The following is a 14,005-nucleotide window of genomic DNA, read 5'->3' as shown; positions in this document are numbered from 1 at the left end:
GCTGAGACAGAAGGGCCTGTGTTTTAACCGGACCACTTCCTTTGATACACATACCGTTCCCAAAACAGATGAGGACCTTCGACAATATTATCTTCTTTTTCATTTTGAAATGGAAATACATTTTGAGGTCATTGTAATTCAACAAATAATACATTCTCCTCTCTTCATGTTACAACTGCTGGGGGCAAGAGAAACATGGTTCCCATTCCATCCCCATCAATTTGAAACGGTCAATACCATAATTAATATATCTGATTGTGGGTGCCAGTTTGGATAGCTCGATAGCTGTCTGGCAGGAAAGTAAAAATAGAAGCATGATTAAAAAGTCGATTTCAAGAAGACATTGAAGCAACGGGAATCAGAAGGATTAGGTTGTTTTCACAGAGTCAACAAAAGTGTATGAATGACCTTTAATGATAATAATAAAATAGAAAATAGTAATAATACATATAAGTATATAGTATTTCTGTGTTGATAGTAATAATACATATAAGTATATAGTATTTCTGTGTTGATAGTAATAATACATATAAGTATATAGTATTTCTGTGTTGATAGTAATAATACATATAAGTATATAGTATTTCTGTGTTGATAGTAATAGAAAAACAATCCATTTGAGATCAGAATGCTCGGTCAGTGTTTTTATTGACTCTGAACAGCCCTTTTGACAGATGAAAAATATACATATATTCAACATAGATATACATGTACAGGTTATTGCCAAAATAATGGAAAGACTTGAGTTAATGAGGAATACAAAGTATATTGAACGCAGATGCTTCCACATTGTTATTGAAACAATTGATCCCATCATGCTTAGGGTCATGTATAAAAATGCTGGGCAGGCCATTACTTTGGCTATTATTTTGTCCCACATGGCTATGCCACCATAGGATGACAATGGCCCCATCCACAGGGCACGAGTGGTCACTGAATGATTTGATGAGCATTAACACTATGTAAAGCCATATGCCATGGCCAACTCAGTCACCAGATCTCAAGCCAATTGAACACTTATAAGAGATTCTGGAGCGGTGCCTGAGACAGCATTTTCCACCACCATCAACAAGACACAAAAGTATGGAATTTCTTATGGAAGAATGGTGTCGCATCCACCCAATAGAATTCGAGACCCTTGTAGAATCCACATGAAGGTGCATTGAAGCTGTTCTTTCTCGTGGTGGCCCAACGACCAATTAAGACACACTATGCTGGTGTTTCCTTTATTTTGGCGGCTACCTGTATATATCAATGGAAGCTGTAGTACTTCAATCTGGCCACAAGAGGGCCAGCTGGTAGAGAGACACCAACCATTAAATCCTGATTTGAGACTAATAAAAAACATCATAGGTTTGTCTGTCAGTATATCATGGTTGGCACTGACTCTAAGATGTCCAATGGTTTCTCCAGCTTGCACATCCACGTCTTTATATTCCCATGGTCTTGTTCCTCCTCCATCCTCTCAACATCTCTTGTTCCACACAGAGCATGTAACAGTCTGCCACTCAGTCCCATGGCATCAAAGCTCCTAAGAACCTAACCAGAATCAAATGTCAGTTCCTTCAGGAAGCGCTTTCCTGAACATTATGTTCTGCTCATCACTCCTCACCTCCACCTCAACCACTCATATGAGGTAAAGTTCAGGCATCAAAATGGCTGCCTAGCTGGGTCCTACACGCATTGTAGGGTGGAGGTTGAAGATTGCAGTTTTCCCCACATAATGTAAACTGCTGAAACTGTAGCCAGGTTACCCAAGTCAGCCAGGTGAATGGAGGTTCAGCCCAAGGGGGAGGTCAGACAGACACAGGTAAGGGGACAGGTGTAAAGTCAAAGTCAGTAGCGGCTGTGCTCGTCTGTTGCTGTGACAATGACGTCCATCCAGATCCTCATGGCCTCGGCGCTGGGTGCCACCAGGAAGAAGAGGCGCTCGTACGTCTTCACACAGAACGTAAGGCTGGGCCGCGGAGACTGAGCGTGAGAGAGAGAGAGAGAGAGAGAGAGTGAGAGAGAGTGAGTGAGATGAATGGTGAGAGAGCAATAATTATTGGGATTTGGTTCAAGCATTAAGTGCATGAATGGATAATCTCGTCATCAGTTGTGGTGATATCATGGGCACATTGTTCCCTCTCTATGGTGATAAAATACTGTATATGCGGACTCACTGAAGTGGCTGTGCGCAGGTGGTCATAGTAGACTTCCTCTATAGCCTGGAAGTAGATCACCCCCTTCAGCTTCCTCTCATCACAGTCTGAAGGTAAACAATAGTCAATTAGAGAGAGAACGAAAGAAAGAAAGAGAGAGACAGACACAAATCACATAGGCATTTAGTAGGGCTGTGGCGGTCATTACATTTTGTCAGCCGGTTATTGTCATGCAAAAGACTGCCAGTCTCATGGTAATTGACCGGCAATTAACATAAACACATTTAGTATCTCCAGGCCTCCACGCATACAACCTGCGTACAAACTTGCTGATACACACATTGGAACATCTACATTTTTTAAAAGTAGAATAAATCAATTGAATATTCACCATCACAATAAATCCATTATTTATTTTAGGCAGGTCTAAAGAAAGATTATGATATGAAGAAAATGTATTTCGGAGGAACAGAATATGATTTGGCCTACTGCATGTTATCTGGCTATGCTCAATGCCATAGGTCAGGGATACTCAACTCTTACCCTACGAGATCCGGAGCCTGCTCTTTTCTGTTCTACCTGATCATTAATTGCACACACCTGGTGTCCCAGGTCTAAATCAGTCCCCTAATTTGTCCCCGAGTGTAAAAGTGATCATTTAAAACAGGTCCTATATTATGCTAGATTCAGAGTTATTGATACAAACCTTAGAATTTCTTAGAAATCAAAACATATATGGGCTGCAATGCCAGGGGCGCATCTTTCACTGGGGATGTCCACCCCCAGTTTTGGAATGTGATACAAAACTAGGCAACGTTGTGCTTTAGGACCATGCGGACGCCTCCAAGCAGTCGGTTAGGCTGTTTGGAGTGTTTATCTGACTGAACTTTTTTTGAATAATTATGTCCCTCCCACTTCTAAAACCAAAGTTGCGCCCCTGCATGACGCGACTATAGGCTATTCATGATTTGAGAAAGTATTAAAAAAAAGGCTTGCGTTTCTGTTACTTGCCTCAGGCTGCACAGCTGTTCTCTCATCAAACTATTCCTGCCCATTAAACTATTCTCAATTTAGTCTTGTCTTTACTAATATGTAAAATTAGTTTTGATTTAGAATGCCCATTATCAAATTGGCAGGAACAGGGGCAGGGGGAAAAAATACGTCATCTGTATGCTCTCGAATAGGGTCCGTTTTTCAATGATGACAGGTAGCTACTTCGGTTATATAGTGGAGCATGTGCTTCATATGAGCAGCTGAGAAATAAATATAAGGAAGCTTATTTCACTCCAAGCCTCAAGACCTTTTCCGGAGAATGCTCTAGCTGCGCGACAGGTGATATTCCGCCCAAATTGCTTATGCCATGAGCTCTCCAACCCTGTTACTGCAGCTACCCATTGCTTAATTTGGAAAACCAAGTGAAATATTTGCGGGAAAATGGATAGTTCACAAAGAAACATATTTCATTAAACTGTTGACAGCCCGTCTGCCTGCTCGAGAAAGGAATAAAGGAGAGAGGAGGAGATGGAAATGCATGGTAGTGAGATATTCTGTATAGCTAAAGGTAATGTGCCACCCAATTAATTCCCTATTACTAGGCTATTCAAAATCACCCTGCATAATCAATTTACCGACTGCGTCGCCGACTGCATTTACCGACTGCATCGTTCTCTCGCAGACTCGTGGATAGACATTTTGGAGCATAGCATAAGGTAACCAGTCCATCCACTATGCATACTAATACAATTCACACTCAAAGGTGATTGATTACTCAAATTAGTTAACTTTGGGGTATAGGCTCGACCAATTATGCACCAAAGACATCTTAAAATAGTTTTATTTTATGTTTTTCTCCCATGAATAATAAGCGGTAAGTACTGTATAACTGCACAATAATAATTTTCATAAAATAAAAAAATTGGGCTTGGGTTCATATGCCTATGTGTATGCAATCCCGTTATGCCATCAGATGAACCATAATTCAAGCAAAGAGTCTATACAGGATTAAGATTGAATCCTACTACACCGGCTCTGACGCTCATCGGATGTTGGCAGGGCTGGAAAACTATTACGGACTACAAAGGGAAACCCAGCTGCGAGCTACCCAATGACACAAGAAACACCGAAGCATGCATGAGAGCACCAGCTGTTCTGGACGACTGTGTGATAACACTTTCGGTAGCCAATGTGAGCAAGACCTTTAAACAGGTCAATATTCACAAAGCCGCAGGGCCAGACGATTACCTGGACATGTACTCAGAGCATGCGTGGACCAACTGGCAAGTGTCTTCACTGACATTTTCAACCTCTCCCTGACAGAGTCTGTAATACCTACATGTTTCAAGCAGACCACCATAGTCCCTGTGCCCAAGGAAGAGAAGATAACCTGCCTAAATTATTACCACCCCGTAGCACTCACGTCGATAAACATGAAGTGCTTTGAAAGGCTGGTCATGGCTCACATCAACAGCATCCTCCCGGATACCCTAGACCCACTCCAATTCGCATACCTCCCCAACAGATCCACAGAGGATGCAATCTCAATCACACTCCACACTGCCCTTTCCCACCTGGACAAAAGGAACACCTATGTGAGAATGCTGTTCATTGACTGCAGCTCAGCGTTCAACACCATAGTGTCCACAAAGTTCATCACTAAGGACCCTGGGACTAAACACCTCCCTCTGCAACTGGATCCTGGGCTTCCTGACGGGCTGCCCCCAGGTGGTAAGGTTAGGCAACAACACGTCTGCTACACTGATACTCAACACTGGGGACCCTCAGTGTTCTGGCAGTGTGGTGCCAGAACAACAACCTCTCCCTCAATGTGAGCAAGACAAATTAGCTGATCGTGGACTACAGGAAAAGGCGGGCCGAACAGGCCCCCATTAACGTCGACAGGGCTGTAGTGGAGCCGGTCGAGAGTTTCAAAGTTCTTTGGTGTCCACATCACCAATGAACTATCATGGTCCAAACACACCAAGACAGTCATGAAGAGGGCACAACAACACCTTTTCCCCCTCAAGAGACTGAAAAGATTTGGCATGGGTCCCCAGATTCTCAAAAAGTTCTACAGTTGCACCATCGAGAGCATCCTGACAGGTTGCATCACTGCCTGGTATTTCAACTGCTCGGTATCTGACCGCAAGGCACTACAGAGGGTAGTGCCTTTACGGCCCAGTACATCACTGGGGTCAAGTTCCTGCCATCCAGGACCTATATACTAGGCGGTGTCAGAGAAAAGCCCCAAAAATTGTCAAAGACTCCAGTCACCCAAGTCATAGACCTTTTTCTCTGCTACCGTACGGCAAGCGGTACCGGAGAGCCTAGTCTTGGACCAAAAGGCTTCTTAACAGCTTCAACCCCCAAGCCATAAGACTTCTGTACAACTAACGAAATGGCCACCGGATTATTTACATTCGTTTTTTACACTGCTGCTACTCGCTGTTTATTATCTATGCATAGTCACTTCACCCCTACCTACATTTACAAATTACCTCGACTAACCTGTACCCCCGCACACTGACTCGGTACCGGTACCCCCTGTATATAGCCTTGTTATTGTTATTTTATTGTGTTACTTTTTATTATTTTTTACTTTATTTTATTTGGTAAATATTTTATTAACTCTTTCTTGAACTGCATTGTTTGTTAAGGGCTTGTAAGTAAGCATTTCACGGTAAGGACTACACATGTTGTATTCGGCGCATGTGACAAATAAAGTTGTTTTGATTTTGATGCATAAGCTATAATATGCCTACGGGTGTTTTTAAAATATCATCACCTTAGAAAGCTGTCCATTAGGCTTTGAAACAACATCTACAATAACCATGTTTTACAATCAGTTTCAACCGGCTGTTGAACTTCTTTCTTCAAATTGATCCTCAGAGTGAGGTGAGTTTTAAAAGCACGATACTGTTTTGATGAAAAGTGTTTGATGTGATTTTCAAATGCATTTGCATTGATGTCAGAGTGGTTAGAGGGACAACAGAGCCCTGAATACCAGGCCATTAGGAACTGATGATCATTAGCAAGTTGGGTACTATCTAAGCATGTCCAGAGTGCATAACAAGAGATTACCTTAACTCAACTTCACATGGAAATTTACAGCGGTCATGACTCAAGGCGGCCGGTGTGGCGGTAATAGGGTCACCGCAACAGCCCTAGCATTTAGGCTTATACATACCAATACCCACCACACCCACACAGTCTCTCTCTCTCTCAGCCCCCTCACCTGTGTAGTAGGCTAGCCGCCTGTGGTCCATATCGAAGAGGAACCACCTCCTCCTCCAGGTCTTGACCCGCCCCCCTCGCTTGGTCAAGAAGCCGGCACAGCGGCGAGGGGACATACGCAGGCCCATGCACCCCGCCACCCCGTGACCCAGCGACTCCACGTGGGCACGCAGGTCAAAGTTCGCAGAGAGGAAAAGAGGTAGGGAGCGCTGAGAAAAAGAATGAGTATAATGTATATTGTTTCACTATAAATATGCAAAATTAAACAGATCAACATTACAAGATTAGTGAGAAGGAGACAGACAGAAAGAAAGACAGATTGAGAGAGCAATAAACAGGGAGAAAGGAGAGGTTGGTGAAAGGATGTATAGCACTATAGAGAACACAGACAGACAGACAGACAGACAATACAGAGTTGACAGCCAGACAGAAAGACAGAGCAGCCATAGGAACAGACAGAGTTGACAACCAGCCAGCCAGAGCAGACAGACAGACAGACAGTCAGACAGACAGACAAACGTACCTCAAGGGAGTTGGGGACTGGACTGGTGGTTTTTGGCTGCTCCTCTGGGTCAGGGACTGGCCTGGTCTGGGAATCTACTGGTTCTGCTGCTCCTCGGCCATCCAGCTCTCTCTGCCTCTTCTCCTCCACTATCACTTTCCTCCTTTCCTCCTGGATCAACACACATGCTCTATCTCAATTATCCACTTCCTTGTATCCTATCTCCTCATGTCCTTATTAATCATATTGCCTCCATTCGAAGAGGTGCCTCCCTTCAAAGACCTTTTTCAATTTGTTTTTCATTTTTTAGAAAGATGCATACATTTATTGAAAACAGGGGGGTTAAGATGAAGTACAATATCTAGGCTGAGGCATATACACTCCGCTACGTATTTATTTGGACAGTGAAGCTAAAAGTTCATTTGGCTCCATACGCCCAGCATTTTGGACTTGAGATGACATTTTTTTATATGAGGCGCCAGTACAGAAGGTCACCTTTTACTTGAGGGTATTTTCATACATATGTTTTGCCGTTTAGAAATGAAAGCACTTTATGCACATACCCCCATTTGAAGGTGTCATAAGTATTTAGACAATTTCACTTAAAAGGTTAGCATGTTTTGGGGGCATGATCTGTGTGCATCTGTAACTTTCTCATTCATTATTATTCTCGATTCATTCGTGATTAACCGTAATCATAGTAGCATCCACATGAATGTAGGAGTGTTCAGAAATATATTCTATTCTTATTTCCAATAAAAGTGACACCAAAATGACACAATACATGATTTACTATTCATTTCTATTGGGCACAACATAATCTGAAACACAACCAAAACAAATTGCAAATGCATCCAACAAGTTTGTAGAGTCGCACGCTTGATGTAATAATTGAGTGCTAGGAATATGGGACCAAATACTCAACTTTTGACTACATTTAATACACTTTAAGTGAAATTGTCCAAATACTCATGACACCTTCAAAATGGGGGCACTAGACACATTCATTGCATTAATTTCTAAACGGTAAAACAGATATGTATGAAAATACCCTAAAATAAAAGGTGAAATTCTATACTGACGCCTCATATAAAACAAGTTTTAGCTTCACTGTCCAAATGAAGACATTGGGGAGTGTATTTGCTCGGTGTTGGAGACACAGTAATGATGACATAGTTCGGTTTTGTTTCGTTTTCTATGAAGTGTTCTTCCATTTCACAGTCTGTTTTCTTCTGGTGGTCATGTTGATTTTCTATGGTAATCTGTCAGTTGTCACACAACAGGGTTGTGTTCATTAAGCAACAAGCAGAAGAAAACCGACTGAAACAGGGAGGGACTACCTGAATGAATCGTCCAGTAACGTTTGTAAACGTTTTGTTACAGTGTGCCCTAATGAATATGACCCGGCGTGTCTAAAGCTGTGTGTCTCTGGTGATTAGGGATGTTAGTGGTGGTGACACACCCTCTCTTTGAGAAGCCTCTCTCTCTCTGCCTTGGCCTCCTTCAGTCTCCTCTCAATCTCAACCAGGTTTAACAGTCCCAGACTCGGGCTGGTGGGAGAAGGAAAAATACATACATGTCAGCAGAGTTATTGGCATTATTGTCGTCAAGGACGCAGACACAGATGTACAAACATACAGACCAGTGCACACACGCCCACGCAGAGTGAGAGCAGCGTTTATATTTCACTCACACACACCTAGCAAACTCACCTGGCCAGTCTATCACACTCCACATCACATCAACTACATCTCCACTCTGACCCAATCACCCAATCAATCTTCCACAGACAACTCATCACATTCCCTCTCCTCCTGACAGCCAATCAGATACCTCCTCTTATTCACTCACAATAGAATCACACTAACGTGTTCCTTTAAACCTTGTGTGACCTTAGATTTTTTTTCCCTCCACTGACCTGGCAGCACGGGAGCTACTAGCACTGTTACAGGGGGTGAGGAGACCACTGCCATTGCTGGGTCCAGGTCTGTGCCCGTTGCTGTGCCCATTGCTGTGCCGGTGGGAGGGGAGGGGGGAAGTGAAGCGCTCTGGGCTCGGACTGTCAGGTACCATTCTCACCAGCCCTGTGAAAGAGATAGAGAGAGAGAGACACAGAGAGAGACAGATAGAGAGAGAGGGAGAGAGAGAGAGAGAGAGAGAGAGAGAGAGAGAGAGAGAGGGAAAGAGGAAGGGACACAAAAACAGCACACATAGCACTTATTATATTATATAAGAGACATGGTAAGGAGAGCACGAGAAAGGGGGTGAGAATGGAGAGAGCAGAGGAGAAAAAATAGAGGGGGAGAATTGGATGACAGTGCAGACATACAAACACACACACACAGTGGGTTAGAGAGAGAGCCTAGAAATGGGATTTAGGCAACAGTGGAGCAAACAAACTGAACAGAATTTCTAAAGAACAGCCATAGACTAGTAGCCCCACTGGCTCATCCAGTTTATCCAGCTATATCCTGCTCACAGCATGGTAATAACACACAGCTACATCTGCTACTGACACGTCTTAGCAGACACTGAAAAGGCAGAGAGAGAGAGAGAAAGAGATGGAGAAAGAGAGAGAAGCAGAGAGAGAGAGAGACGCAGAGAAAGAGATGGAGAAAGAGAGAAGCACAGAGAGAGACAGGGAGAGAGAGAGAGTAGGAGAGAGAGAGAGAGATATGGGGTGGAACTAAACAAATACACAGACAAAGACAGAGGATCAAAGAGAAAGAGAAAGCAAAAATGTAAAAATGCTCTGAGGTAAAGCAAATGAAAAAAATGAATTCATAATTAAACACCAATCATAGGTCACCTTGCGCCGAGACCGGCCTATCGGCGAGCTTATTGTTGCGGTGCGAGCTCCGTCTCCGGGGTAAACTGGCGGATTCTTTGGCTTGTTCCTGAAGTTAGGGAATAACACTGTGAGTTTGTGTTTCAGTACATTACTGGGAGAAAAACAACAAGTGAGTCAAATCAGTGTTTATGTACAGTGGCAAGAAAAAGTATGTGAATCCTTTGGAATTACCTGGATTTCTGCATAAATTTGTCATAAAATGTTATCTGATCTTCATCATAGTCAGAACAATAGACAAACACAGTCTGCTTAAACTAATAACACAAATTATTGTATTTTTCTTGTCTATATTGAATACACAATTTAAACATTGACACTGTAGGTTGGACAAAGTATGTGAACCCCTAGGCTAATTACTTTTCCAAAAGCTAATTGGAGTCAGGAGTCAGCTAACCTGGAGTCCAATCAATGAGACGAGATTGAATATGTTGGCTAGAGCTGCCCTGCCCTATAAAAAACACTCACTCACAAAATGTTTGTTTGCTATTCACAAGAAGCATTGCCTGATGTGAACCATGCCTAAAAAAAAGAGATCTCAGAAAACCTAATATTAAGAATTGTTGTACTTGCATAAAGCTGCAAATGGTTACAAAAGTATCTCTAAAAGCCTTGATGTTCATCAGTCCACGATAAGACAAATTGTCTACAAATGGAGAAAGTTCAGCACTGTTGCTACTCTCCCTAGGAGTGGCTGTCCTGCAAAGATGACTGCAAGAGCACAGCGCAGAATGCTCAATGAGGTTAAGAAGAATCCGAGAGTGTCAGCTAAAGACTTACAGAAAACTCTGGAACATGCTAACATCTCTGTTGACGAGTCTACGACACGTAAAAAACTAAACAAAAATGGTGTTCATGGGAGGACACCACGGAAGAAGCCACTGCTGTCCAAACAAAACATTGCTGCACGTCTGAAGTTCGCAAAAGAGCACCTGGATGTTCCACAGTGCTTCTGGAAAAATATTCTGTGGACAGATTAAACTAAAATGGAGTTGTTTGGAAGGAACATGTGTGGAGAGAAAAAGGCACAGCACAGCACACCAACATCAAAACCTCATCCCAACTGTAAAGTATGGTGGAGAGAGCATCATGGTTTGGGGCTGCTTTGCTGCCTCAAGGCCTGGACAGCTTGCTATCATCGACGGAAAAAATAATTCCCAAGTTTATCAAGACATTTTGCAGGAGAATGAAAGGCTATCTGTCCACCAATTGAAGGAAGTAAATCAACAACAGAATGGCTTCAACAGAAGAAAATACTCCTTCTGGAGTGGCCCAGTCAGAGTCCTGACCTCAACCCGATTTAAAATGCTGTGGCATGACATCGAGAGCGGTTCATACCATACATCCTAAGAATATTGCTGAACTGAAACAGCTTTGTAAAGACGAATGGTCCAAAATTCATCCTGACTGTTGTGCAGATCTGATCCGCAACTACAGAAAATGTCTGTTTGAATTTATTACTGCCAAAGGAGGGTCAACCAGTTATTAAATCCAAGCGTTCACATACTTTTCCCACCCTGTTTACACAGTGTGTTCAATAAAGACATGAAAATGTATAATTGTTTGTGTGTTACTAGTTTAAGCAGACTATGATTGTCTATTGTTGTGACTTAGATGAAGATAAGATCAAATTTGATTACCATCTTATGTAGAAATCCAGGTAATTCCAAAGGGTTCACATACTTTTTCTTGCCACTGTATGTGTCACATACAAGTGGCAAACATGATCCGTGTCAACGGTAACGGCCCGGCAACACACCTGAGGTGATTTGTGAATGGTCAGCGGCGAGAGTGACATCGTGCAAGGGACCGAGCTGGGGATGTTGGACCAATCAGCGAGTGGCTTCTTCTCTTTCAAGACCTGATAAGAGATGGGAGTATGACCATTATATAACCGGTTATGGCATAAACTCAGCCATGAAGAGGACAATGAAAAAAGAGACAAGTGAATGTTGTTGTTATAATGACCTAGACATGTCAGTTAGGTTGGCCAGACCGTCAGTCATCAGACCTGGATGACCACACGACACACTAAGACGGTTGTGTCAACATTTAGCCATGGCACATAATGAAATGACATAGTGGGAGTGTAACAAGTAGCAAAATACATTCTGCAACTCACTGAGAATAGAAAATGCATGCCAGCTCTCAGGAACCACCCTAATGAGTTAAAAAAAAATGATCTCCCTCTCACTATATCTCGCTTTCCCTCCTTCCCTCCCACCCCTTCTCCCTGACTCACAGACACATGAGCAATTCAGAAGCGGCATGCATTCTCCGTTAACCCGTCTCAGTCTCTCTCTCCTATCTGGAAGAGCAATGAAATCAATTTCTCTCTGCCAAAAACAGTGCCATCTCTTCTCATTAGTGACTCCTACCCATATGACTACCCTAGCATGTCATACAAAGTCATATTGCATTCAGACACAGTTGTACAGAAACACACTGTCTGTCCCTCCTTTCTCCCCCTATCTGCCACTCCCTCCCTCACTCCCTCTCTCGTCCTAGTATTAACTGACACACTTAGCCTGTATTAAATGCCTTTTCTGATTAACCCAATCTACAGACACTTGAAGCATGCGTATTTGATTTGTGGTGTCTCTCAGCTTACCGGTGTTGTTGCGAAGCTTTTAAGTTCTCTCAGCTTGTCTTCTCTCATTCCCTCTCTCTCTCCCTCACAGTCACCCTCCCCTGTTCTGCTTTTCTCTTCCCTGTTTCTTCCTTCCTTCCCTCCCTCCCTACCTCCCTCCCTCCCTTCAGTCATGCCTCTCTCTCGCTCACTCTCTATGCTCAGTTGTGCTCTTTCCCTGTCTATAACTAGTCTCCTCCCACTTTTCAACTTGCCCTGTTATAATACTAATCAAAGGCATGTCATTGGTTCAACAACAAACCATATCACTGTCCAAGCAGGGAGTTGACAAATCATACACTTTGGCGCTTCGGACAACCATTATGAATATTGAATAAAAACACTGGCAACAATGGGCATTCTTATCTAGCTTCCAAGCACTTCATTTAAATGTTACATTTGAGTCATTTAGCAGATGCAGTTTGTACATTCATCTTAAGATAGCTCGGTGGTACAACCACATATAACAGGCATAGAAAGTACATTTTTCGATAACGTAGCTATCAGTAGATCAGTAGGTGACATGACAGAACTTGGGAAGGTTGAAAACTAGGCGGGCTGCAGTGTTCTGGATAAGTTGCAGGGGTTTGACGGCACAAGCGGGACTTCAGACACTTCATTTAATGTATCATATTTATCATACTTGGGCCACCGGGAATATAAGACATAATAATTTCCCTGATAAATAATAAATCAATAAAGTTAAAGTTCTGACATTTGCTGGTCATCAGTCTCTGTTCCCCTTATTACCCTTTGAGTGGGGTGGAGCAACTCTTTCCTCTCCTTCCTCAAGGCATTCATCTCTCTCTCCTTCTCTCTCTCCATCTCCTTCAACTGCTTCTCAAGCTGCTGGACTCGCTCCTGAAGAAAGCAATGAATAAAGAAAAGAAATCGACAAAATGAAACGTCAGTCACTTAATATTAAACACCAGGTAATTCTGTCTCCTGTCATTCCTGTACTGTGTGTTCAGTGGCATGTTAGACAGAGGATGTTGTTGTTAGCATTATAGAGTTGTTGTGTTAAATATGCACAGTATGTTATCTGTTATGTCTCATGTCTTATGTTAATCTAGGTATGTTCAATGGCACACCTTCCAGCATCCATTTGAGTTATGAGAGGAGATGTGGGATGAATAACAGAGGAGAGGAGTGAGAGATGGCAGGGAAGAAAGATTTAGTGATGTCAACTCAGCACAGTTCATATGTCAGAGGAGGAGATAGAGACAGAGAGAGAGAGAGAGGTATAGAGATGAGCTGTCAACCCAAGCAAGGCCACAGTGCAGCTGAATCAACTCTCTCCCACACTCTCCTCCCCTCTTTCCATCACTATCACTTGTTTCATCTCTCTTTCTCTATTCTCCCACTTTTCCACCTCATCACATGATATCCTAAGTTTATCCTCTTTCTTCTCTCTCCTCACGATACAATCCTTCCTTTAATCCTTCAACCCCTCCCCACCACTACCCCTTTTACCTTCCCTCTCCATTCTCTACTTTTAGTCCCTCTCCTCTCCTCCAATTCCTCTATTGACCAGCTCTCCCTTCATCTATACACCTCCCTCCCTCCCTCCCTCCCTCCCTCCCTCCCTCCCTCCCTCCCTCCCTCCCTCCCTCCCTCCCTCCCTCCCTACCTCCCTACCTCCCTCCCTCCCT

General features: G+C 43.1%; 1 protein-coding gene across 2 annotated transcripts in view; it reads right to left on the bottom strand.

Annotated features, from left to right (window-relative positions):
* Nucleotides 1–629: 629 nt before the first annotated feature.
* The window catches only part of LOC109902119 (pleckstrin homology-like domain family B member 3), a 28,860-nt gene continuing 15,484 nt past the window's right edge, over nucleotides 630–14,005 (bottom strand). For both annotated transcript variants that reach the window (XM_031786631.1, XM_020498214.2), the window contains exons 7-15: nucleotides 13,104–13,214; nucleotides 11,484–11,585; nucleotides 9,686–9,773; nucleotides 8,795–8,960; nucleotides 8,339–8,426; nucleotides 6,898–7,047; nucleotides 6,376–6,583; nucleotides 2,166–2,251; nucleotides 630–1,971 (exon numbers count right to left, since the gene is read on the bottom strand). In XM_031786631.1, the coding sequence (XP_031642491.1) occupies nucleotides 1,837–1,971; nucleotides 2,166–2,251; nucleotides 6,376–6,583; nucleotides 6,898–7,047; nucleotides 8,339–8,426; nucleotides 8,795–8,960; nucleotides 9,686–9,773; nucleotides 11,484–11,585; nucleotides 13,104–13,214 (1,134 nt within the window). In that variant the 3' untranslated portion in view covers nucleotides 630–1,836. The remainder of the gene's footprint in view (nucleotides 1,972–2,165; nucleotides 2,252–6,375; nucleotides 6,584–6,897; nucleotides 7,048–8,338; nucleotides 8,427–8,794; nucleotides 8,961–9,685; nucleotides 9,774–11,483; nucleotides 11,586–13,103; nucleotides 13,215–14,005) is intronic.

Source organism: Oncorhynchus kisutch, linkage group LG13, assembly GCF_002021735.2.
Source record: "Oncorhynchus kisutch isolate 150728-3 linkage group LG13, Okis_V2, whole genome shotgun sequence".
NCBI classification, from domain to species: domain Eukaryota; kingdom Metazoa; phylum Chordata; class Actinopteri; order Salmoniformes; family Salmonidae; genus Oncorhynchus; species Oncorhynchus kisutch.
Note: the sequence above shows the minus strand (reverse complement) of the source record. Positions and strands in the feature narration are given on the sequence as shown.